This window comes from Neophocaena asiaeorientalis, unplaced genomic scaffold (genome assembly GCF_003031525.2).
Source record: "Neophocaena asiaeorientalis asiaeorientalis breed wild unplaced genomic scaffold, Neophocaena_asiaeorientalis_V1.1 scaffold253, whole genome shotgun sequence".
NCBI lineage: Eukaryota > Metazoa > Chordata > Mammalia > Artiodactyla > Phocoenidae > Neophocaena > Neophocaena asiaeorientalis.
In genome coordinates this window covers 5,830,100-5,857,085 of record NW_020174553.1, presented here as the reverse complement: position 1 = coordinate 5,857,085, position 26,986 = coordinate 5,830,100, and the positions used below count along the sequence as shown (strand labels likewise).

Here is a 26,986-nt window from a genome sequence, read left to right as displayed (position 1 = left end):
CTCAGTAACAAAGTGTCTTTAAATTAAGGTATGTATGTTGTTTTTTCAGACATACTGCTATTGCACACTTAATAGACTGGAATAGAGTGTAAACATAACTTTTATGTGCAATGGGAAACCAAAAAATTCATGTGAGTTGCTTTATTGCAATATTTGCTTTACAGCAGTGGTCTGGAACTGAACCTGCAATACTTCTGAAGTATGCCTGTATGCGTGTACTGCTTATTTGTTTTATAGCAATAGAAAGAAAAAATACTTTTTGAGCCTCTGTTACATTCATGCTAAATTACTTACACTAATTCTTAGCCCTATGAATCTGTGTATAGATGAAAAAACTTGAGGCTCAGAGACAGAAACTGCCATCTTTATGGCACAGCCAAGAGGCCATGGAGCTAGGGTTCAAATCTAGGTACGCCTGTGCTATTTCTATACAGCTGACACAGGCCTCTAACAGTAAGGCCTTGAAATACAAAACTCACTGAACTAAATAAATAGTAGCAGAGTCAGCTCAAACAAGCCAATGTATTCCTAATTTGGATGTCAAAATCAGGAGTTGTTCAAAAGAAACGACTCGGTTCCATCTACAGTAAAGGATTTAAGCAAAGTACTCCTGCTACTCCAACTGCCTGTCTAAACTTTTCAAAGTGTGCTCTTCCAAAAGAAGCTTAGGAGGAAAGAGATGATCTCCAACACCATGCCGATTGTTGAGTGGCAGTTTGGAAGGTAAGGGAAAGAAATCGTTTTTTTGTTTGTTTGTTTAACATTTATTTATATATTTGGCTGCACCAGGTCTTAGTTGCAGCACGTGGGATCTTCGTTGCAGTGTATGGGATCTTTAGTTGCGGCATGCAGGATCTCAGTTGCGGCATGCATGTGGGATCTAGTTCCCTGACCAGGGATCGAACCCAGGCCCTCTGCATTGGGAGCACAGAGTCTTAACTGCTGGACCACCAGGGAAGTCCCAAGCAATTGGTTTCTTTAAAAGTACTTTAAAATCAGTTTTTAGGGTAAAGAGTCAAGGAGTGGAAAAGTTCAAGGCAAATGGGAGACAAAGCTGAGAGGGGAAACTTTACTGTATAACTTTTTATATTTTCTGATTTTTGAGTCATGTGAATACAATTACATATTCAAAAAATCAAATTTTAGGAAACTAGTCTAAAAGTCACCTCTAACCAACTGTTCGAGCTACTCTATGTAACAAGAGAATAAAAGACTAATGAAAACTAAGTAAATAAAGTTCTTTCACTTCCATTATGCTTATTCTCCACACTTTCAATGTTCTCTCAAAACATGCCAAATTTTTAAGGTAAAGTCATTGTTTCATTCTAAAGAACTAAAGTAAAATCTTTACAGTGGCTAGAACAGGGCACCAGTGAAATGAGAACAATTTAGTGATTTCTTTAAATCTATTTGCTGAAATCCACCTAAAAGACAGTCCATGTGTATCACACATCAATGCCAGTTTAGCCCTGGCTCCACGTACCTTTAGGAAAAGCAGGTTTAACGGCCATCCTGCCAACCAGGCATTCTTTCAGCATGGATTCATAGTTGACCCAACGATGAACCTGGTGTGGGAGAAAAATAGCAGAAAAGCAACATGACTCTAACTCCATGAGATGCCCTAATTTTTTTCTGATGAAAACTAAATATTCTTACACAGCTCTGAAAAACTAAGAAGCAGATTCAATTAGCCAACAAGGGAGTGACAAAATGGAAGCATATATAGGGACTTTAGAACAATGTTCTCAAAGTGTTGTGTACAGACCCTCTGGAGGTTACTGACGCCCTTTCAGATGCCCATGAGGTGTCGATTAGTTTCCTAATAATACTAAGATGTTATTTGCCTTTTTCATTGTATTGACATTTGCAGTGATGTTGAAATAGCAACGGTGGGTAAACCAGTTTGCATCTTAGCACAAATCAAGGCAGTGGTCTCAATCATCACACTGCTTACCACCACAGACCCACAGGGCTGGAGGGAGTTCGTTTCATTTAAGAATATCCTTCATGAAGTAGAAAAGACAATTAATTTTCTTAAACCTCAACCCTTGGTTACAGGTCTTTTTTATATGCTGTGTGACAAAATGGGAAGTTCTCAAAAACACTTCTGCTGCTAAGTAAGGTGGTTGCTGCGAGGAAAAACACTTAGGCAACTGTTTGATTTGCCTATTAAACTCTGTTTTTTCTTGAAAGGCTATTTACCCATAAAAGAAAAAGAATGACCTATAAACTAGTTACTCAGACTTGGGTATCTGATAGACATTTTCTTCTAAATGAACAAAGTGAGACTGTCACTTCAAGGGAAACAACTGACAGTATTTGTTGCCAGAATTACTAGTGGGAATTAAATTTAAACAACCTTTCTGGAGGGCATCTTCTCAATATATATTAAGAGCCTTAAAATATGCAGCTCTTCCTTTCAGTAATTCAGGAATTTACCTGAGAAAATATTTGCATATACACAAAGATGCAGGCACCAGGATACTCATCATAGCACTAGTTATATTAGCAAAATATTGGGAACAACCTAAAAGTCCAATTGTAAAAGACCAGTAAAGGAAAATCATAATATATTGTTCCATGCTATATAATCACTAAATAATCAGGTCAAATAATACTGACACCAGAATCTTTATGTATGTTCCTGAGTAAATAAATATACACTAAAATAGAAAATATGTAAAAAATATATATGTACTTATAAATGCACACTAATTAACATAAATTGAAATTTTATTTACCAAATAGTTATGGAGTCTCCAGTAATGTGTAAAGCACCATCTCTGGGGTTATGGGGTTGGGGAGAATTTTAACAGATAGATGAAGGAGAAGGATAGTCAAAGAGACAAAGGTATGGGGTTTGTCTATCATGGAACTGGTGATTTGCTCAAAGCACTTCAGTTCCAAAGCAAGTTGCATGTTGAGAATATTTACCTTGATACATTATTTTTAGGCCCTCAAATGCCAGACTAATGACTTTGAATTTATTACACTGTCATTAGTGAGCCTCTGAAACTTGTACAACAAGGTGCTAAGACGATTGTCTTTAAGAATACTATTCTAGCTGTCATGTTATCTAAATTGGTACTGAAGGTAAAGATACCGGGACAGTATTAAAATATTAGGGCTAGAGAGGGTGATGATGACTTGACCTAAGGCAGTGGGAAGACAGAAAAGGTGCAATGTTTAAAGACAGCATCATAGAAGTTCGCCAGTGATTAGATGTTGAGGCACATTTGTTACCAAGACTGTTGCCCCAGAACCATACTCCTGCCCCTCCCTCAGACGGAAACTAACTGCCCTTATCGAGTTTCAGGCCCAAATACAAAAGGAGGAAGCTGCTCCCAGAGAAATTTCTAAACTGGTTAGAACTAACTAGGCCCAAAATGGCAGAAGTCCTAAACTCCAGTGGACCTTGAGCCTCATTATACACTCACTGTAATACATTAGCATGCTAAAAGTGACACACCCACCAGCGCCATGACAGTTGACAACTGCCATGACAACAACCAGAAGAGCCCAAAAAAGGACTGAAAAGGAGTGTTGCCTCAGTTCCTGGTCCAAACACACCCCCAGTTCTCGGATAAGTCATGAATATTCCTCCCACCCTTTACTCAATTCCCTCCATTTTACCTCAACCTTCCTATACATATGGTGTCTCAGCCTGAGTCAGGTTGAGAAGTTGATCTGCAAACTAGTTCTTGCTTCTCCATTCTTTGGCCACCGAATAAAGCTTGTGCCGTTCCAGTCTCAGCACTGGTTTTGTTATTGGCTATACGAATCCAAGCAGAAAAAGAACCTCCCAGGCTGAGACAAGGGATCTCGACCTGGGCCAAGACCCTGGCACAGGTCCAGGTGATCACTTCAATAATACAATGAGAGAAGGTAAAGATTACTCAAGTGGTTTCAAGTTCCCATTTCCAGAAACAGGAAACAGTAGAAAAAACAAAGGGCAGAAGACGAGTTGATATTATCTGAGGGCACACTGAGTTCAACTGCCAACAGGTTTTCAAATCGCCCATCAGCCAACTGGAAATACGAAATGAGAAGTCAGAAGTGAGATCAAAACTAGAGACAGAAGTCTGATGATAAAGAGATTACTTAATATTCTTTGTACAACTCAAATACTAGATATTAAAGATATAAGACACTTCACCACTGTTTCTAGAATTTTATCAAGTTGTTTACTTCTGTGGTGAGTAAAAGTCATAAATAAACATCATTGGTCTTATTAAAGCCAAGGGGAATGCAGCAATCTGATAACTAAAGTGTGGACAAAGGGTGTAGCCTGACATTTCAGTAATCAAAGGATGTCGCAGCCATAAAGCCATCAAGCCACTGCAGCCGCCCCCGATGGTGTGGCCTAAGAGGAATTCAGGATGGAGAAAAAGAGGATACTGGCGCTAGAGAGTTAAGGTGCATATTAAAGGGACAATTTCAACAAGCCCAGACTCTTGCATCTTCCCATACACAGAAAAGCACTAAAATAATTAACTGAGATGCCTGTTTTTCGTGATTAGTAGTAATGTTTCGATGTTCTACTACATGTTTTTTCCCAGCAAAAGCTCCTATATATCCTGGTTTCTCCCTTACCTCTTTGGAACAGTTTCTCAGAGCTATCTGAGAGGCTGTTTCCAGACTACAGTCCTCAGTAACGCCTCAAATAAAACATAATTCTCAACTTTTAGGTTGTGCATTTTTTTTTGGTCAAAAAAAGTACTGTTGAAACTGCTAGAGAATTTAACAGTATAGCAGTCCTTGTGACTTCCCCGAAACAAACTTATTTCAACAAGGTCCATATAATCGCACAACACTAAGAAATATAAACAGGACTAGATGTTACCGGAAACTCTTCTTGGGGAAGAGTACATTCAGCATCAAGAGGTTATAGGTGCCAGCTAAAAACTGGTACTTGCCATCTTGCCTCTTCAAGGACTAAGTCACTAGCCACCGCAGCTGCTGACCTTCAACACCCCCCGCAAAGGAGTGCAGGGTGGAGAGCAGGAATGACGCACTCTGTACTCTGGGAAAAACTGGCAGAACAGGCCTTCAGAGAGTTAGATATTTTCAGGAGATGATTTTACGAGCCCAAATTCCTGCATCTTCTCATGTCTAGAAAAGCACTAAGATCATTTAAGGTGGCATCTGCTCCTCGTAACTAGCAGCAAGCATCTGCCAAAATGCGTGCCTGACTCCACGCACCCCTCTTCACTAAAATCATACAATACCGACCTCTCCCTCTACCTCTTGGGAGCAGTTTCTCAGAGCTACCTGAAATGCTGTCTCCCAGGCTACAGTCCTCATTTCGCCCCAAATAAAACTTAACTCACAACTCTCACATTGTGAATTTTTTTTTCAGTTGACACAGGACAGATAAAAGTGTGGTAGACAAGTTTTCCGGCAAATATTCCCAAACTTTCTATTTGGCTTGCACTGCTAGCCAATAACAAACATCAAATGACAACGGGAATTTAAATCAGCAATGAGGACCTCCCAAGGAGAATCCTATTATCACCAATGGGTGAAAATGACTTTTCTCCAACCCAGGAAAAACATTAACAGCAAATGAGATTCGGTTATTTAAGCAGATGCATGTAAGTACATTAAAATACAAAACAAATTGTATTTCTGGTATCCTGGTCAAAAAATAAATCCTACAACGGATGAGAAGGTAAGAGGAACAGAAATCAAATTTCATTTGTTCAGAACGCAACTCTAAAAATAACCCAATCTGATACAGGTATCTCAGATGGTAAAAACCCAGTACTACAACATGGTTAATCATCGCTAAAATACAAAATAAAGCGTTTGTGAGACAAAGACCAATTTCTATTCTTCTCAAGATAGTTGTTTCAAAATAGCAGTTCAGCCAATTGATAGTAATTATCATATTCTACATGATTTTTAAACAGTATAAGAGCTAATCATTGTTTTTAATAAATATAAGGGGGAAAAGTGACTAATTTAAGTATCTTTTGACACATACTACAGAATCTCTGCTACCTCTAGGAAAAATGTTTTCTATTCATTAATGATCTTTCTACATAATATGCAGACTTAGTACAGCAAGACAGGCTGATTATGTAACAATCCCCAAATGAGCAAAGAAGCTAAGGGACTTGTTATTTCCTCTAATGGTCACCGCCTCCTATAAGTCAGTCATCACCATTATCAAAATTGATCAAAACTGAGTAAACAGTTACCAGCAGAGGACCAGCAAACACTTAAGAGTAAACTCCCAGATACAGATCTGAGAGCAACTCTAAACTGTTAGTAAAATAATTCAAATTAAACGAACAGTTGTTACTTATGAGCATCTTCCCACACTTCAAAATTCAAGCCACACGTCTGAAATTTATGCCACTATTTTCTTTCTTTCTACCACTGTCGCACTGCTGAACCTAAGAGCACTCCTCCACTGTGAGGGAATGGTCACTTTCAGCACCTTACCTGGTCAAAAAGGTCAGTACCATCTGATCCCGCTGCACTCATAAGTTCCTCTTCTCCACCAGGGTGATACTCCATGTACGGGCTGACATTATAAACAAACCCTACATGAAATAAGGAGAAATAACACCCTAAATGAACTTCTTACAAACTGCACAAATTAGAAATCGAAGTTTCAATAAATTTTTCCAAATACATTCCATTTAACAAACCATTATTTAGAAGTATTAAGAATATGAGGGGTCTGAGATTTCACCATACTTGCAAGCTAACAAGTTAGCCTGCCAGTTTCATGGGTCCTGACAGAAAACACGAGACTCCCAGGTTAGAAACAAAGGAGAGCTTAGTACTTACATCAGTAGAGGTAACTAGAATATCAGCATCTGCAAGAGTTCCCTGAACCCCAATTCCCACAGAGCTATGTGAAGAGGGCCAGATAACACCTGTAACCTCAATGTGCTTCATGACGGAAGAGCAACCTTGAGCTTAGGAAGCGCGAACATTTTCTAAAGGGCAATACACCTGGCCCTCTGCTGTGGAGGGAGACATGATCTCTATTATACTGAACAGTAAGCAAAGCTGTCCTTTACTCTAGAGGGAGACACTAGCTCTACCATCTAAGGTTGTGCACTACGCAAACATCCCTGAAAAGACTGCCTAGAACAATGACAGTCGGCGCACCTGCTCGCAAGCTATGCAGGTGTGCAAAGACCTATAGAGAACTGCCTCCTAAGGCAAAGAAATAATGAAACACCGTATATAATATTTAACAGTTCTCTCTGCCCCCACCTCTCTCTCTCATATTACCACTTCATCGTCCTCTACTGCCCTGGCAGGAGAATCTGATGAAAAAGAATGGAGCTGTCACCCATTTGTTGATCATCTCAGTAAAGGCTGAGATGGTGACTGGGCCACTGAGGCACGGTCTGCGAAAGCAAGCACAATTCTTCTCTGCAGTTGCGCAAGGAACCAAGATTATTATTTAGATCTTAATAATCCTTTCATCTTCCCCAATATTTACTTTATCTGTTCACATATTTAACTATGTTTTTATTTTTTTAAGAAGAAGGAATAGGGAACAAGAAATATAGGAGAATAGCTCAATGAATAGTCTACCCAAGGAAGTGAATTCCTTTTTAATCCTTCACTTGTAGTAAACTAGAGAGCAGACAAATCCAGCCCTCAAGACTCCTCAAGAGTGCAAGGAGGACAACTGGTTTTCTTATATCCAGGACTATTCCTTATGTAATGACTTCCATGAATTTAAATAACCTCAGATAATTTTAAATGTTCATCCTATATAATAATCTTGGAAGGAAAGTAGTTGAATTTCAGACTCAAGAAAGGTACTGTAATTTTTCCACCAGTTTAATTTTGGAAAATAACCAAGCAGTCCAGGTTTCTTTATAAAATTGCTTAAAGGCAATTCACAAAAAGAAGTAAATTCACAAAATCTCTCTTCCAGCAGTCCTCCAAAAAAGTCAGGAAAAGAAAAAAAAAAAACAAAACTGGCAGAGTTCCCCTGTCTCTCCTTCCCCATTCACCTTTCCCCACCAAATTTAGAAGGAATTTTTGCTATTGTTTAATGCTCCAAATTCCACAGACCACAAATGTCTGAAGTAATGATTAGGATCAGAATTATTCCCAATAGGCTTTTAAAGATATAACATCTAGTTTAAAACTGCTTGTTGAAAAGCTTAGTTCAAGGATCAGTATCATTTCAGGTATAACCTGAAAACTAATGTTGCCATTTTACACACAAAGAACTCTTCCATCTTGGCAAACGCTGCCTCTGGTTTTTCACGTATATTTTTGTTGTAATTTAAACCCCAACTGCTACTGATAAAGACTATGGGCATCTTACAGTAATATATTAACTTTAAGTTTGTGTAAGTTTGTGCGTACAAATTTTAAAAACACACACTAAAACGTGTAAAAGAAAAGAAAATATACCAGTTGCCTAGCCTAGCTAACAGTTTTACTATGATTGAGCAGTTAAATGCGGTCCTGAACTTCCTAGAAGCTAAGGCCAAAGGAGATACTAGTTACAGTGGTCTCATTACCAGATCTTAAAAAGTATTAAAATGGAACAACAAACAAACAGAGACTCATTAGTTATTTAAAGGCAGAAGACTCCCTTCGAGTTTTTGATATTGATATTGCAAAGATCTGAGTCCCTATACAGAGGCCACGGACCACATAACATACAGTACAATTTAACAACATGCAGAAACATTTTTCAGGTAGCATTCCTCCCATCTTCTCCAGCCTCAGGTAACCACAAAGGTACTTTCTGTCTCTTTAGATTTAAATATTTAGGGCATTTCACATAAATGGAATCACACAATTTGTAGTCTCTTGTGTTTGCCTTCTCTCACTTAGTATACTATTTTCAAGGTTCATCCATGGTGTTGCATGTATCAGTACTTCATTCCTTTTTCCAGCTGAATAATATTTCATGTATGGATGGGCTACATTTTAGTTACCCATCCATCAGCTCGGGGACATTTAGGTTGTTTCCACTTTTTAGCTTTTATGAATAATGCTGCTATGAACGTTTGTGCACATGGCTTTGTGTGGGCATATATTTGTATTTCTGTTGAGTATATACCAAGGAGTGAACTTCCTGGGTCACACAGCAATCCATGTTTAACCTTTTGAGGAACTGTTTTCCATTCTCTGCAGCAATATGTGAAGGTTCCAATTCCAGACCGCTCTTTTTTTAGTCACTACTCCAACTCCCCTTAGAGAGGAAAAGCCTTTTGCCACCTGTGGAACCTGAATCACACATCATATCTCAGATAACTGAACACAGAACTGGACTGCAGCATGACCCAAACTATTCTCAACCCCCAGCTCTAGATGACACAGCACAATGGAAGACACAAGTGGACCTTTCATATCTATTAATCTAGCTCCCAGATGGGGCTCCCACAATTTTTCAGGTTAGGTACCCATATATGTGAACCCTGACAGCCCACTAATAAGGAGGGAAGGGCATCCCCATGGTTCAGGCCACACACCCACTAACTAGTAATTTTTCACTTTTTCTTTGTTCTATGTCGTAAGTCAGAGAGTTTCAAACTATGGTCCGGGGGCTCCTGCAAAGCTCAAGACTCTTTTGGTGGTCCAAGGTCAAAACTTTTTCATAGCAATACTAAGATGCTGCCTGCCTTTTTTAAAAAATTCTTTCACAAAAAAAAAAAAAAAAATTCTTTCACAAGTGTACAAGATTAAATGCAGAAGTTGATATGAGAATATGGTTGTTATCTATTAAGCCATACATTAAAGATATTTGCCAACATGTAAAACAATGTCACTTTCTCACTATGTTTTGTTTTGGAAAATATAGTTATTTTTCATGAAAATATTATTACTTATGATAACATACAGTGAGTTTATTTTTAAATCAATTTTTTAAATTCTTTCAATTTCTCAATTTTAATTTCTGAAGGGTAAACATCAATAAATATGACCATGATAAATAGACGTTCTTTGGGGTCCTCAGTAATTTTTAAAGGAGTAAACGGATCTTAAAACCAAAAAGTTTAAGAACTACTGCTATAAGTAAAAGTGGTAGTTTTATAATTAGCTTTTAAAATAATTTTGTTTTAAAATTCAAACACAAATGTAACTCCAAAGCCCCACATTACATTAATTCAACAAAAGTTTATTTAACGTCTATCATGTATATACAAAGTATTATGCTACTATACTGCAGTATTCCTGTTTATTTCACTAATCACCACTGTTCATTTTGTTGGCTCTACAATAAATGAAGGAAAAGGGTGTGCTCACATAGTAAAATCATGGCATATTTCACTGTATTCAAATACGCAGATCCATTTTTGCAAGTACTGTGACTACTTTGCCATCTTGTGTTCAGTAAAGAAACTGCATATTGTTTTCATTATTTTACGTCTGATGTTTATCTAGTTCTAACAACTGCTAAGAGGGTGTTAAAATACACAACAATGGTTATGGATTTGAATTTTTTCTTTCAATTCTATTAATGTTTGCTTCGTGTATTTTGAAGCTTTGTTATCAGGCATAAAGTCTTCCTAATGACCCTTTCAACATTATAAAATGTCTTTATCTCTAGTAAGAGTCTTTTCTTTGGTAATAGTTTTTTATCTGCTATTAATCTAGCCCAATCTTACTATATTTACCATTTTGGGGGTTTTTTGGCCATGCCACATGCCTTGCGGGATCTTAGTTCCGCGACCAAGGACTGAACCCAGGCCCAGGGCAGGGAAAGCACCAAGTCCTAACCACTGGACCACCAGGGAATTCCCTATATTTACTATTTAGATAGTATACTTTTTCCTACACATTTATTTTCAACCTGTGTCTTTATATTTAAAGTATATATCTCACAGATATCATGTAGTTAGGTCTCGATACATATACGCACACAGAAAATCCCTTATCTTTCAATTAGAATAACTGGTCCATTTACACTTAAATTAGTTACTGATGTGATTGAATTCAGAGCTACCATCTTATTAGCCTCCCTCCTCAGCCCCAAGTTTTCTTCTTTCTTTTTTTTTCCTTCAAGTTTTCTGTTTTTGTCTCTATTCCTCTTTCCCTGACTTCTTTTGGGCTAACCAAATGTTTTTTGAGAATTTCATTTTATCTATTGGCTTTTTAGTATACCTATCTGCATTATATTTTAAGTGACTGTTCTAGGGGTTACAATATATATCCCTAAGTTTAACCAGTTTACTTGAGTCAATGTTGTACCCCTTCACATGTAAGAACAATTTACCACCCTCCATCCCTGATACTTTATGTAACCCCACAATACAATGTTATAGTTTTGCTTTAGAAAGTCATGTATTTTTTAAAAGATAAGAGGAAAAAAAGTAATCCTGTCTCTTTCCTCACATATTTACTATTTCCTAAAGATCTGAGTTTCCATCTGGTATCATTACCCTTTAACCTGATGGATTTCCTTTAGAGCTCCTTGTAGTATAGGTTTGCTGATACTAAGTTCGTAGTTTTTGTTTATCCAAAAAAGTCTTTATTTCATCTTCATCCTTAGAGTATCTTTAATGATATAGAATTCAGAGTTGATGGTGTTATTTTATTCTCTTCAGCAGTCCTTCTTATAGCGTCCAGGTGTTTTTCTTCTGGCTGTTCTCAAGATTTTATCTTTGGCTTTCAACAGTCTGAATATCATGTCCCTATGTGATTTTCTTTGCATTGATCATGTGTGGTTTTGCTAAGCTTCTGAAATGACAATTTTATGTCTTTCACCAAATTTGGAAAAATTTTGGCCAATATTTCTTCAAATATTTTTCTGTTCCATTCTGTCATTCCTCTCCTTCTGGAATTCCAAATAAATATATATTAGACATTTCTATTTTATCCCAGAGGTCCCTGAGCCTCCATTCATTTTACTTTGGGTCATTTTCCTCTCTGTTCTACAGATAATTTCTATTAATCTATCTGCCAGTTCACTAAGCTTCCTTTTTGTTAGGTCCAGTTTGCTATTAGGCCCATTTTGTAAAATGTTTTACTTCATGTATTGTATTTCTCAGTTCTACATTCCCATTTTTTATAGTCTCCTATTTGTTCATTCATTATACATCTGTTTCCCTACTTCCTTGAGTATTGCTGTAATAGGTGCTTTAAAATCCTTGTGAACTAAATTCAACATCCGGATCATCTCAGGGTCAGTCTCTAATAACTGCCTTTTCTCTTGAGCATGTCTAGAAACTTTGGATTATATTCTGGCCACTGTAAATAGTATGTTGTAGAAATTCTGGATTCTGTTACATTCCTCCAAAGAGTACTGACTGTTTTAGTAGGCAATTAACTTGACTGGCCTCAAACTCTCAACTCTGTTTCCCCTTTGGGGGAATGGAAACTAAAACCTCTGTTCAATCCTTTTAGCCTTAGTTAGGCTGCCTAGAGTTTGTCCGTATGCAAGATTTAGACAGTTTATATCCCTCTCTGGATCTCTTTTTCTGGATTTTCTTCCTCATTTTTCAGTTAGTACAAATGCCCCAAACTCTGTCATCTAGTTCTTCAACTCAAGACTGGGAGCCTCCATCTGAATTTTAGCCACCCTTCACAGTACCAACTTGGGCATGACCTCAAATCAAATGCCACAGGAAATGGCAATTCACCCAGTGACAGTTCCTTCTTCTAAATACAGATGGCCATTACCCTCTAGTTTCTGTCTGCTTTTGGTTGCTCACCAGTGTTTTTAGATAGTTTTTTTTTTTAATATGTTGTCCTCAATTTATAGTCAGTATTTGCTGGAGTTTAAGTCCAAAAGGAGTTAATCAGTTACACCTAAGAGCAGAATTCTGCCTAATATTTTAGAAAACTAGGCAATTATCTTGCTAATTTCAATAGAGACAAATGGAAAAGATATTAATGAAAGATAAATGGATTTTATAATGATTTAAAGTAAATGTGGCCTTGGTATTTAAGAATAATAGAATGTAGGCTCGCAAGGTGTTGGATAATAGAGTATCTCAGGACTTTGGGATTAAAAGCACACATTGCCTCTCACATTCCTGCAATCTTCCTAATGACTACAAAGAATAAATAAGACATAAAACCACAGAGACACAGAAATCAGAAGAGGACATGAGAGCAGTAAAGTTTTGGAAGACTGAAAACCAAATGATAAGCAATAATTTACTTAGCAGAGTGAAGAAAGGTAAAATAAGGCCTATGTGTAAATCGGAGGGAAACCTATAAACAAAGCCAGTATGTGCAGCAGAACCCCCAAAAGGTGGAGTAATCAGTAATCCAGGTAGTTCTGAAAGTGAGGGTGCAGGAGGCAACCAAGTAGTAAGCCCCCTTCCCAACCCACAAGAAGTGTAGGTTTACTCTCTAGAGACAAGGAACCAGAGACACATTACACTCAGGGAAGTGGCAATTAGTGGAGGAGGGGCTTGAACTAAAAATGAGAAGTAAAAGTCTACGTGTCAAAACACTAAGATCCACCTCCTACCACCCATCGCAGCAGAAGTTATTTGCAGATGATTAGAAGATTGTAGCCTAAAAGAAAAGATTTACATATAGTAGGCTGGGGATCCCTGCCACTGCCCCCAGTCAATTCATAAAAAAAATGTTCTGCCCATACACGTGGAACTTCCATTCACCTTTCTGGGCCATCACTCTCACTATGAAGAGGCAGAACATTTGACAAAAGTCTCTAAAATTAAAATTAGTATCTTAAGTACTTATTAACTGCCAAGCTCTGGTGCACAGTTTTTAAGAGGAAAAAAAAAAAAAGACTAGAAATGAGACCAGCACTACCTCAGAGAAATGAGAACCAGACAGCAACTGTCCTGAATATAACTTAGAGCTTCAAACTGCACCAAACGACTTCAATGATGGCCAGTCTAATTAATAAAAGAGCTAAAAGAATCTGGTCTGAATGCCTCAGTTTGCCCAGGAAAATTTAAATGGAATGTAATAAAGGCCTCCAAGCACTTCACAAGGTTGACTGGCCATAATTATCAAAGGTCATCTTATGTTACATTATTAGTATTAGGAAAAAGAGCCCTGACATTTAAGTTTCATTAAAAGTAAACTGACCTGTGAAAGCATGAAAAATTAACCAACAGTCTGAGCAGTCAGTTACACTCTGAGTATTTAAAAAAAAATCCACAAACTTCTCCTAGAGAGAATAATGACCAAACATTACTAGCACCGGACACGTTTACTATTCTTAAACTGGGTTTACAACTTACACCAGTAATAAACAAGACACCCTATCTCTAAAAGATCAGTTTTCCGACTACCCCACTCTTTCCTATTCCGTGGGATCATTTCCCTCTGTTTGCCTGTGCCTTAGGGCTACCAATGACAGCTACCAACACTGAACTGCCTTGCTATTAGTTACCTGGAAAAAAAACCCAAATATGTCCTTATGCTTTGAGTTATTTCCTATCTTCCGAAACAAGCCAGCTGCAAAGATTAATTAAGATGTAATGATGGGGAATTCCCTGGCAGTCCAGTGGTTAGGACTCCGCGATTTCACTGCTGAGGGCCCAGGTTCATTCTCTGGTCGGGGAACTAAGATCTGCAAGCTGAGCGGCATGGCTGGGAAAAGAAAAAAAACAGGTATAATGATGAACTTAAGAAGTAGAAAAAACTGCTCCCACCCTTAACAAAAAGAAAAAAACCAGATAATCCAAAAACACTGTAAGTTTTTTTTGAGGATTTTTTTTTATATATAAATTTATTTATTTTATTTATTTATTTTTGGCTGTGTTGGGTCTTCCTTGCTGCGTGCAGACTTTCTCTAGTTGCCGCGAGCTGGGGTTACTCTTCTTTGTGGTGCACGGGCTTCTCATCGCGGTGGCTTCTCTTGTTGCGGAGCACGGGCTCTAGGCACGCGGGCTTCCGTAGTTGCGTGGCATGTGGGGTCTTCCCGGACCAGGGCTCGAACCTGTGTCCCCTGCATTGGCAGGTGGATTCTTAACCACTGCGCCACCAGCGAAGTTCCAAAACGCTGCAAGTTTCTGAGTCTATTGGTGAGGTGATGTGGTAAGGCAACCAAATATCTAAATTCCACAGGGTGACAAGCCCCTCTGAGGAAATCGGACATATGAACCACTTCACCTTTGACAGAGCACAGGCAAAAGAGATGCTGCTATAAAACAACGGGAATTTTAACCAACTCTTTTAGGGCCCAGTGTGCACTAGTGCCAATTTAGAACGCTGAGAGGCTCAGATACAAAGGGATTCTGCATGCAGTCAATTCTTTTTTCATCGTCTTGCACCTCATGAGATGCTCATGGGAAATAGCGTGAGCAGGGCAGACCTGAGAAAGGTCCATAGGTGGTCCAGGTGTGTAGTACCTGCTCCAAGACTTGAGGGTAGAGCGGGAGTACCGAGAAAAGGCCATCTATACTTTGGGCCTGCAGGAGTACAAGGTGGGGATCAGCTACTGCTGAGGAAGGAGCAAGAAATTCACCCATGTTGCAGATCAACCCTGACACGCGGCAAACGCAGTCTGTTGCTGGGAAGGGCTAGTAAAGCCTCCCATCCTCAAGTCCCTGCACTGATATCAGGCAAAGGTTAGCTGCTGCTGGATAGGGCAGGAAACACACATCCTCCTCCACTCTGCGTTGACATTAGGCAAATGTAAGCTAAACACTAGAGGAGGGACAGAAAGCCCACTCAGGCCGAGATCCTACGCTGATATGAAACAGATGACTTCTAGGACTGGAAGGCAGGCAGAGTAATTGCTCACACCCCATGCCCTCTGCCCCGTCCTCCTCCTGCCCTCCTGATATAAGGCAAAGTTCAGCTGCCATGGGCAAGAAATCTGCCTGCATTCTAAACCCTGCACTGAGTAAGAGGCAGTGGGAAAGTGACAGGATCACTGAGAAAGCTCAGCCCGTGGGGCTCAGGTAACAGGACCTGCCTAAGACTGCGGCTGAAACAGAAAAACTGCAAAACCCCTTCTACCACCACAAGTCTTGCATCAAACAACAAGTAAGAGCAGTCTGCCACCGGGAGAGGGGCAAGACCCTACGCAAGTATATAGGGCAAGCTGTCAGTTAATAAGAGTAGAACAGGGACAATGAAAAAATCCTCCAACGCTAAGGCCCCGCATCAAAATCAAGGTAGCGGTAACCTACTGCTGGAGGAATCTGAAGTCAGGGGTGCACCAATGACAACAGTAACAACCACCCCAAACCCAGATCAACTACTAACTAAGCTGACTCAACCTAGCTGCCAGAAAAAGGGTACCACCCCAAACCCACATCAACTACTAACTAAGCTGACTCAACCTAGCTGCCAGAAAAAGTGTACCACCCCAAACCCAGATCAACTACTAACTAAGCTGACTCAACCTAGCTGCCAGAAAAAGTGTACCACCCCAAACCCAGATCAACTACTAACTAAGCTGACTCAACCTAGCTGCCAGAAAAAGTGTACCACCCCAAACCCAGATCAACTACCAACTAAGCTGACTCAACCTAACTGCCAGAAAAAGTGTATCACCCCAAACCCAGATCAACTACCAACTAAGCTGACTCAACCTAACTGCCAGAAAAAGTGTATCACCCCAAACCCAGATCAACTACCAACTAAGCTGACTCAACCTAGCTGCCAGAAAAAGTGTACCACCCCAAACCCAGATCAACTACTAACTAAGCTGACTCAACCTAACTGCCAGAAAAAGTGTACCACCCCAAACCCAGATCAACTACTAACTAAGCTGACTCAACCTAGCTGCCAGAAAAAGTGTACCACTTCTTTTTTTTTTCCTTCTGTTAAAGAAAGGCAGACTGCCACATGCAGCAGCTCATTTGGATGTGTGTGGAGTATTGGAAGCTTGACTACCCTATGTTCTCCTACTAATGACCCTGAGAGCTTGTTTGCAGGTTCTAGCAGGGGAGCGCAGCTACTCATACACCCTTGACGGAAGAACAGTCCCCCTCTATCCGGCAAGGTCATCCTCTTCAACCAAGCAGGCAGCTTCAAGAGGGATGCACATGGAGTGGTGAGGGAGAAAGGGGAGACCCGCCTAGCCATCCAGATCAGCCGAATCAACCCTGGTGATCAATGGGGTGACAGATGTCGCAGCCAGATCACCCTCACATCCCAAAGTGTACCATCTCTGAGTATAAATACCTCAAGTTCTACTGTTCATCTATATTCAATGTGTAACACACAATCAAAAAATTGTAAGACACATTTTTCAAAATGTTAAAACCCACTGTCAACAGAGAAAAACAGCAATACAACCAGACTTAGAGATGGTGCATATACTGGAACTTATAGGACAGATACATTAAAATAACTCTAATTAATATATTAAAAGATCTAGTAGAAAATAAGGTTGACACTTAATAAACGGGAAATTTCAGCACAGAGATGAAAGCTATACAAAGAAGCCTAATGAAAACACAAAAAATGAAAAACATGATATCAGAATGAAGAATTCCTCTGATGAGTTAATCAGCAGACTAGACAAAATAGAGGAAAAAATAAGTAAACTCGTAGAAAAGTCAACAAAAATGATCAAACTGAAACACAAAGAAAAAAATGAGTGAAAAAACAGAATGGTGCATCTAAGAGCTGTGGAACAATACAGGCTAACATATATGGAACTGGAATCCCAAAAGAAGAGTAGAAGTATTTGAAGAGATAATGGCCCAAAACTTCCTAAAGTTAATTTAGAGAACCCCAAGCAGAAAAAATAAAAGGAAAACCACATCATAGTCAAACTGCTGAAAAGCAAAGTAAAATTTTAAAGGCAGTCAGAGAAGAAAGAAGCCTTACATTCTACAGGAAAACAATTAAGAATGACAACAAGGGCTTCCCTGGTGGTGCAGCTGTTGAGAGTCCGCCTGCCAATGCAGGGGACACGGGTTCGTGCCCCGGTCCAGGAGGATCCCACATGCTGCGGAGCGGCTGGGCCCGTGAGCCATGGCCGCTGAGCCTGCGCATCCGGAGCCTGTGCTCCGCAACGGGAGAGGCCACAACAGTGAGAGGCCCGTGTACCTCAAAAAAAAAATTGACAACAGAGTTCTCATCTATGCAAACTAGAAGATGGAGTGACATTTTTTTTTTTTAAACATCTTTATTGGGGTATAATTGCTTTACAATGGTGTGTTAGTTTCTGCTTTATAACAAAGTGAATCAGCTATACATATACATATGTTCCCATGTCTTCCCTCTTGCGTCTCCCTCCCTCCCACTCTCCCCATTCCACCCCTCCAGGCTGTGGAGTGACATTTTTAAAGCGCTGAGGAAAATAAACTGTCAACCTAGAATTTTATACCCAATTATAATGTATCCTCAAAATGAAGGCAAAATAAAGATGTTTTCAGATGAACAAAAGCTGAGAATTCATTGCCAGCAAATCTGTAGTGCAAGAAATGTGAAAGTCAGTTCTTTAAGGGAAATCTGGATCAACACAAAAATATACCAAGCACTGAATATGGTAAAAATGTGGGTAATTTTTTTCATTTTCTTAATCTCTTTAAAAGCTAAGTGACTGTCTAAAGCAAAAATAGTAACATGTCGCAGGATTTATAGCATATGCGGAATGAATAACAATAATAGCACAAGACGCTGGAGAAGGAAATGGAAGTATATTCTTACACTGTATGTAAAATGGTATAATATTATTTGAAGGTAGACTGTGATAAATTAAAATTGTGTATCATAAACCCTTACAGCAATGACTAAAACAAAGATCACAAAAAGGTATAAAGAATAAGTTAGTAGTGAAGATAAAATGGATTCATTAAAATATAATGATGACTATGTCAACAATGGGTGAATCTAGCCATGTGAAGGGTTTCTAGAGTTCACAGCATCACTTTTGCAACTTTTTTTGAAAGTCTGAAGCTTTTTCAAAATAAAAGGTTTAATTGAAAATATTAATGGCAAAAAATGGCCCTGAAGAAATCTCCAATATTTACTTAACCCCTACAGTGTGCAAAGTCTGCAAAAGGAAATATGAAGCTGTACAAAGGAGAGAGAATATAGGATCCCCATCAGGCTGCAGCTCACATTCTATGAGCTCAAAAATGAATAACTGACCATGAGTATATATCAGAAAACTGTCCAGAAATAACAAACTTTTTGATTAAGGAATTGATATATTCCCTAACTCTAAGAGCCAATAACCTGGAAACAGCAAAAATGAAAGTCCCTCAACTGGTCACTATTTTGTGAAATCATTAAAATATCCCTACCATATGTGGTTTAAAAGTCCTACATGTGATTCAAAGGATATTTACTGAACACTGCCCATGAGCCATGCCCTGTACTAGATGCTAGGGGTAGGGAGAGAAGCTGCATATTAATACCCTGAAACTCAATTTAAATAAAAAGACAAAAATAGAAGAAATGGCCCAAAAACGTTATAGATGTTCTAACAGAGGACATACATCAAATACTGAGGAAGAAAGTCCAGGGGAAGAAGCAAAGTCCAAGAGGACCAGAAAAAATGAGGAGACTTGAAAGGAAGAAGCTGTTGGAAGAAAGAAAGGAAAGAACTGAGGGTGTTTCAACAATGTAGGATAAACAACTACCTGAGGTCACAGAAGACGCTGGAGAGGACTGATAAGAGCACATAAAGGGCCAAGCCTTAGGAAAGAGTGTGCCTTAGAAAGAATGATGTCTTTGACTTTCCAATACAAGAAACTGAGAAGAAAGAATACAGGTATCACTAACTTGAAGTTCCTCATATTCACAGTGAACACCTATGTGTTGCACTTGGGCTCTTTCTCTCACACAATCACACCACCTAGACTTTGCACGTGCTTTTTCCGGAACCTGTAATATTGTTCCCCTTCCTCTCTGCCTGGTTAATGCCCATTTACCTTTCATCTCTACTCAGTCTCCTGGAATCTTCACTCTTAGCACAGCAGACCTTTCCTTCACAATACTCCTCAGACTTGAGTAACACTTTGTGTTCCCTGCCAGATTGTGAATTCCATGAGCAGGGGCCAGCTCTGTTTTAAATTTCCATGTCACTCCCCAGAACCTGGTATCATGCATGAAACATAGTAGACCCCAAGAAATACTGATTAAACGAGTGAACCAATATAGAGAAAGAGAAAGTTAAAATCTATAGTCTCTATTTTTTATGAATGACAACTACACACAAAGTCACACAGAAAGCAAAAGCTATATTTCATTAAATTACTAAAAATAAAAATTGTCTTGGAAGGCTATCCTGTATGACTGTTAATTAGCGATGTTATTTAGCACAAGGGAAGAGCTACAAGTAACAGGCACTCCATCGTAATTTCATAATAAATTAATTCATGAATGGCACTCAAAGTGAGTTACGCTTAAAGGCTAGGCCAGGATCCAATCTAGAGTTGAATATGATAAAACAGGAAGCAGTACAGTGTAGTTTAAGCATAACAGCTTAGAATCAGGTTGCCTAGGTTAAAATACTGGCTCTATTCTCATCAGCTATGGCTTTGGCAAGTTACTCTATGCTCTGTAGCGGGCATTAATGTTTTCCCTACCCAGCGTCCACTCTCCTTCCAGCAACAGCAGCAGTTTTTCTTCAAGGAGTCACATCCTCCTCCCTGACTCTTCACTGTGGCCCCTCTCTAGGCTACAGGATGAACTTGTGACCTAGGTTTAAGTGATTAAGTACACCATTTCCCCCTAAATAGAACTACAATTCCAGCAACGAGAACATGATCAAAACTGTGCCAATCGGAGCCAATTCCAAGGCTTTTCTTTTAGCTATTAGATAAAAGGAAAAGAACCTGAAAAGAACTGGGGTTACAGTTGCTGTGGTCATCTTGCTGCTGTGAAGAGTTAGTCCTAAAATGGAGCAAGCCCAGAAGGGAAACTGACAGACAGTGTGAAAGCAGATCCTGAGGACACCACCTGAGCCCCTGTACCAATCCTCACCTCAAGTCAGCTCCACCTGTAACTTTTTAGCCTTCTGCTTAAACCAAATTAGGCTGGAGTTTCTGCCACTTACATCCATGAGTCCCCACTAATATACTTTCTCAGCTGCAGTTTCATCATTTGGAAAATGAGGATTCACTAAGTTTCCATGCCTCCATCTGTGAATCAGAATACCTACTTCATAGGTTTGTTGGGAGAAGTAAACACTTAGCACATAGCACAGATCTCACACATCATCAACCTGCTAAGCTGTTTAAAAACAGAAAACACTTCTTATAAAGAATACTGAGCTATATATGTGATTTTAATTAAAAATCTGAGAATTATGTGACTGGATAATAAGTTTAAGTGAGCAAAAATCTCTGGTAAAAAGATAATGGCAACAGCTAAAATGTAAATCGGGATAAAAATGCCAACACTGAATTTCCTGCTACCAGGTAATTCAGACATTAACTAAGACTATAACAAGAGTTATTGCAAGCAAATTATCACCACAGAAGTATAGATGCCAATGTTGAAGAAGAGAAATTAAAAGTCACCTCCCCAGTAACAAGAGTAGAAATCAGTGAATAGAAAATGGACAAGGAACAGAGAAAATCAAAGCCGAAAGTTAAGACTGATAAACTTCTGGTAAGACTGATAAAGGAAAAAAACCAAAGACTATCAATATTAGGAATGAAAAAGGGTCTATCACTATAGAACCTAAAGACATTAAAGAGATAATAAGAGCATGTTATAAACAACTTTATGCCAACATGGTAAATAACAGATGAAATTAACAAATATACTGAGAAACGTAACTTATAAAAACTGACACAAGAAAAAGAGAAAATTTGAATTGCCCTAAAAATTTCTTTAAAATTGAATTTGTAATCAAAAACTTTCTTATAAAGGAAATGTCTAAATGTTGGCTGAAGTCTGTAAACCACTGTGTCAATCAAGCAAAACACTTGAGGGTTAGATGAGGCCCTCCTCCACTCGCCCAGAACACCAGTTTTTTCCCCTCTAGTGGATTTTTAGTGAATGGAAAGGGTGGTACAGAGAGAGGAAGAGTCAAAAAAAGAAAGAAGAGATTGAATAACAATTAAGGAGATAAAGACACAGTAAAAGTAAAAGAAATGGAATGGTCTCATATGTCAGTAGGACAGAATAAAATCAACAGACTAGATTACCTGCATAAGTGGTGTATAATAGGCAACCTGAGAACCTACAGATTAGATTAGAAATGGATGAATAAAGGGAAATAGACCTGAAAAAATGTTGGTTTGTATTTCCTAAAGCAAGTGATAGTAGAAGGGAGTTGTTCGAGAATCCGCAAACTGTCAAGAAGCAAGTAAGGAGGCTGTTACACAAAGCAGACAATGTACAGAATAGTTGAGCTAACTGGAATAACAATACAGTATTGTTTACAGGCACTCTATATTACTGTGATAATACCTTCTATTATATATTAAAGCATTAGTTCCAAACTTGAAAAACTGCTTCTAGAAGAAAATTTTCAGATAGAAAAAGTTTCTCAGCTAGAGACAGAAATACTAGTTTCTCAAAACAGCACTGAAGCAGGGAGCTAAGGAAACCTGGAGAAAAGAACTTGGTGTTAAAAAAAGTCAGCTCTCTTCTTGGTGGGTTTGAATCTAACCTAAAAAGTATAAAACTTATTTTACTTTATTATTACTGAAGTATAAATAAAAGATAACCTAAAGAACCACAGTCGATTCTCATTACTCTAGGCAGTTACGTTCTACAAACTCACTTCAAACACTGAATTAGCCAACACTGAACCACCGCTAAGGGAAAATATTAATACAAGGTGAGGTTCCTGCAAGCCCCTGGTCACATTTTTGTCAACCAATCAAAACATAACCTTGTTTAATGTATGTTCTGCTTGACATATTATTCAATACATACTGTAGATTCATGAACGCTGAATTCACAGTCAACAGCACTATGACTCATGGCTGAACAAAGCTCATCTAACATATTTTCTCTGGAAGGCACATGACCGCATTCTTGGGACAGCACTTCAGCACTCTCCTTGTGGGCCGGGGGGCATGTATACAGTGAAATCACCAACGAAAAGCACAGGATGTGAAAAATGTCGCACTAAAAAAACAGCAAAAAAGACACTCGTAAGAGAGCTGGAACAAGAAGGCAGAACATTGCCTTGTCTGACCTCGGCTAGGAACGTGTGCTCGGGCAGCAACAATTTTTCACTGCACTGTGCACGTCTTCAAATTACTATGAAAGCACTATGAGTGCTGATTTGGGGGTTACAAATAAATTTTAGTGAGTAGGCAAATTTGAAACCCAGGAATAATGAGGATTGATGCACTCATAAAAATTTACACTACTGTCATACAAGTAAATTTTTTAAAAGTTTACTGTAAATGAACCTAGAAATCTAGGAAACGGTAATGGAAAAATACCATTTCTTGGAATCAATCTGCCAAGATTTTTTAGTTATTGAAACATGAAAAATACAAACCCATTAAAAGTCACTTTTGCAACGGTCTCAAGCAGGCCTCTTCAATTTACTAGCATATGACAATCAGCATTAGGAGAAATCAAAGTATGTTCATTTCTAAGTTATAAATGAAATCCATTAAATCCCACCTGGGGAACTGCATTCACTAAATTTTTTTTTTTTTTTTTTTGCGGTATGCAGGCCTCTCACTGTTGTGGCCTCTCCCGTTGCGGAGCACAGGCTCCGGACGCGCTTTTTTTGGCCTAGTCGCTCCACGGCATGTGGGATCTTCCCAGACCGGGCCACGAACCCGTGTCCCCTGCATCGGCAGGCGGACTCTCAACTACTGCGCCACCAGGGAAGCCCTTCACTAAATTTTTAACAGCAGAATGGCCAATATATTTACTGTAATCAACTTTTTAGAAATATCATTTATTTAAATGGACTGTTATTGAGTATCAGGCCACACTTCACCTCACCCTAAGATTAAAATGATGCCAAAAGATGATTTCATGACTTAATACATCATTACCCACACTGATTACATACTACAGTAAAATATACTACAGAAAAAACAAAGTCTGATCTAGGCTCTACAGAGCTCTCACAGATTAGTGATTTAGATTTTTATTCAAACACCTAAATGTTCATGTTCAAAGCTTCACATATTTGTAAATCACCTTTAGTTCTTGAGAGAGAGACAGAGAGAAATAGCAATAAAAGAGAAAACTACAATTGCATGAATTAATGGGAAATTCAGCAAAATTTTTGAAAAAGCTATCTCTCTCCCATCCAGTCCCTCAATGTCCCAATTAACTCCTATTGCATTATAGGAATTACATACTTTACAGAGAAAGGTGAGAATTAAGTGAACAAATCAGAAACTCCATAAACCTGCCTTTGAGATCATTCCAGACCAATGCCCACATTTTACAGTCAGCTGCCAGCCAAGTGCTCTTTTTACACCATCATTTTTACGAACGTAACTAGATTTAGCACACCTGAACATTAAGCAGAACAGCTATGTACTCAAAAAAAAAAAAAGTCCCCCAAATATTAGCTATAAAAACCCACGCCAAAGTGTATATTTTCTAAAGAGACACTGTGTCTCCCTTGCTCTGATCAAGCTGAAATTTGAACTGATCTAAAAATGGGGCAATTGTTAGAAAATGAAGAATCCAATACTTTAAAAAAAGAAAAAAATATATACCTTGATACCATGCTTCCCTGTGGTAGAGCTTTGATTAAAACTTGGGTCCAAACATTAGCACTGACCTTCAAAGCTAAATTGGCATACATTCCCTTTAAGAAGGTATCACTAACATTTTAAATTAGAACAGCTAAGAAGAAAAAGACAATTACATTCAGTCCTGTGCTTTCTTCTACTTTCACAGAGGACTGTGTTAGAAATTACCGGGAATTTGTCTGTCATCCTACTTTGTCTGTCATCCTCATTCATCCTACTTTGCTGCCTTTGTCAACATCCGGGTTCACCTATTACCACCTGAACTTCTGTAAGAGCTAAATGCTTTCCTAGTCTCATTTCAATTCACTATGCCCACCACCAGACTACCTTTTCCAAGGCCTTCTCTGTCCCCACATTCAAGCACCTCCAACAGTTCACACTGCCATCAAAATTAAGAACATATTTCTCAGCTTGGCTTTCAAGGATCTCCATAATCTGCCCTAACATGCCTTCAGAGTTTTCTTTCTTATAATTCTCCAACAGGCAGCCTAAGCTCCAGAACATACCTCCAGCTTTTCTGTGTCTAGACCCTTGGTTAGCATTTCCCTCCGCTTGGGTGTACTTCCCCCTCCCTTCCGGTTGAAATCCTGTCTACCCTTTCAAGGCTTATCTCTATCACAAAAGAGTCTCTGATTTTCCTAACCCACACGTCTCCCTCCCTGCAATCTGACATCACTTTCTTTATAGCCCTCGTAGGGCACTTCACTCAGACTTGTCTATCAGTTATTTATCTTCTCCTCCTAGAGTGGAGGGTCCCAGGGCAGGGCCTAAATCAAATGTTTCTTTATTAAAATTAAAAACCAAACTCTGTCAAAAGGGAAAAAAAAAAAGACACATCTTACTTTGCAATTCGGGGGGTGGGGAGGAAAGCCTAATTATTAGTAGGGTAGAATACATTCTCCAACAGAAACTTTAAAAGAATTTATCCTTAAATCAACAACCTTACCGGAAGAGTGATATCCATTCAAATCATTACGGGAGATATGTAACTGGGAGCAACATGTATTACTTTTTAAACATAGCAAACATGTCCCTGACCTCCATCAGTACATCAAATGAATAAAAAAGTATGACTGTATTGTAACGATGCCTCATTTATCTAATAGCGCTAGGATGTCAAGGGTTCACATGAGAGAGTTTTCTGAAAAAGTGGCTTCCTACTGCAGAAACAGCTCAGACACGCCCATAGCCTGGACCAGCTGAGAAATCCTCGTGGGAAACTGACCTCCACTTCACCCAGGCCAGCAGAAGACACTTGGGCACAGTGGGGAGGTCATTTTGTGCCAGTTACCTGCACCTGGTAAACAGGTATGCAGCATGGAGAGAAAGCAAGGAGGGTATTAAAAACCCTATCAAATGGCAAAAGGAGCTTTTTGTGTCTGGCAGAATCCTCATTCCAAGTTACTGGTCTATCCACAGTGTATTTCCCTGAGAAACTTTGAAAAGTTGAGCATCTGTTCTTCTGTCTCAGAACAAGCTAAGTCATCCCCTCCTGGAAGATTCCATACCTTCTGCCACTGAAAAACATTCCACACTCTAATTATATCTGTTATGGATTGAATTGTGTACCCCCAAATTCATACATTGAAATCCTAACTTGCAATACTTCAGAACATGACCTTATGTGGATACAGGGTCAATGCAGATGTAATTAGATGAGGTCATATTAGAGTAGGGCAGGCCCCTCCTCCAATATGACCCATGTCCTTATAAAAACAGCAAATTTGGACCCAGACAATCACACAGGAAGAATGCCATATAAAGATGAAGTCAGAGATCAGAGTGATGCCACCACAAGCCAAGCAACTCCAAAGATTGCCAGCAAACCACCAGAAGAGAGGCGAGAGGCATGGAACAGCTTCCTCTTCAAGCCCAAAGAAGATATCCTGATCTTAAAGTTTAGCCTCCAGAACTGTGAGATAATAAATTTCTGTTGTTTACGCCACCCAGTTTGTTGAATTCTGTTTGGGCATCCCCAGCAAACTAACAGTGCTACTGGTGTCTTTCCATTTACTATACCAGTGATCTACTGTGACAACCACCTCTTCAAGTAACCAAATTTCTTAAGAATGATAAGTGTTGCACTAGTTCAACAAACACATACTGATGACCTCTATGTGCCAGGCACCAAGGACACAGCAGGGGACTGACATGGTCCCTGCCCTCATACAGGTGACAGTGTCATCAGGATAACTGACAACAAACCAAAATTATACAATGATAAAATTACAACTGCGATAACAGCAATAAATGACACACTTCCTTTCTTCTTTAAACTGAGGATAGTGGATATACTGAACCCCGTCTAGATGACTCAAGGACATTGCTGTGGAGACCCAGTGCACAGCTGCAAGCCCTTTATTGTTTTTGCTTCTCTCCCAGATACCAGGCTGTAGGACACCATGAGATCTACTTCCATCAACTATCATTCTTTCTCTGCTCACTCTCTCCCA

General features: G+C 39.0%; 1 protein-coding gene across 2 annotated transcripts in view; it reads right to left on the bottom strand.

Annotated features, from left to right (window-relative positions):
- CYB5R4 (cytochrome b5 reductase 4) overlaps positions 1–26,986 on the bottom strand; it is an 82,645-nt gene that overhangs the window by 49,547 nt on the left and 6,112 nt on the right. For both annotated transcript variants that reach the window (XM_024757426.1, XM_024757425.1), the window contains exons 3-4: positions 6,451–6,551; positions 1,484–1,565 (exon numbers count right to left, since the gene is read on the bottom strand). In XM_024757426.1, coding sequence (XP_024613194.1) covers positions 1,484–1,565; positions 6,451–6,551 — 183 coding nt within the window. The remainder of the gene's footprint in view (positions 1–1,483; positions 1,566–6,450; positions 6,552–26,986) is intronic.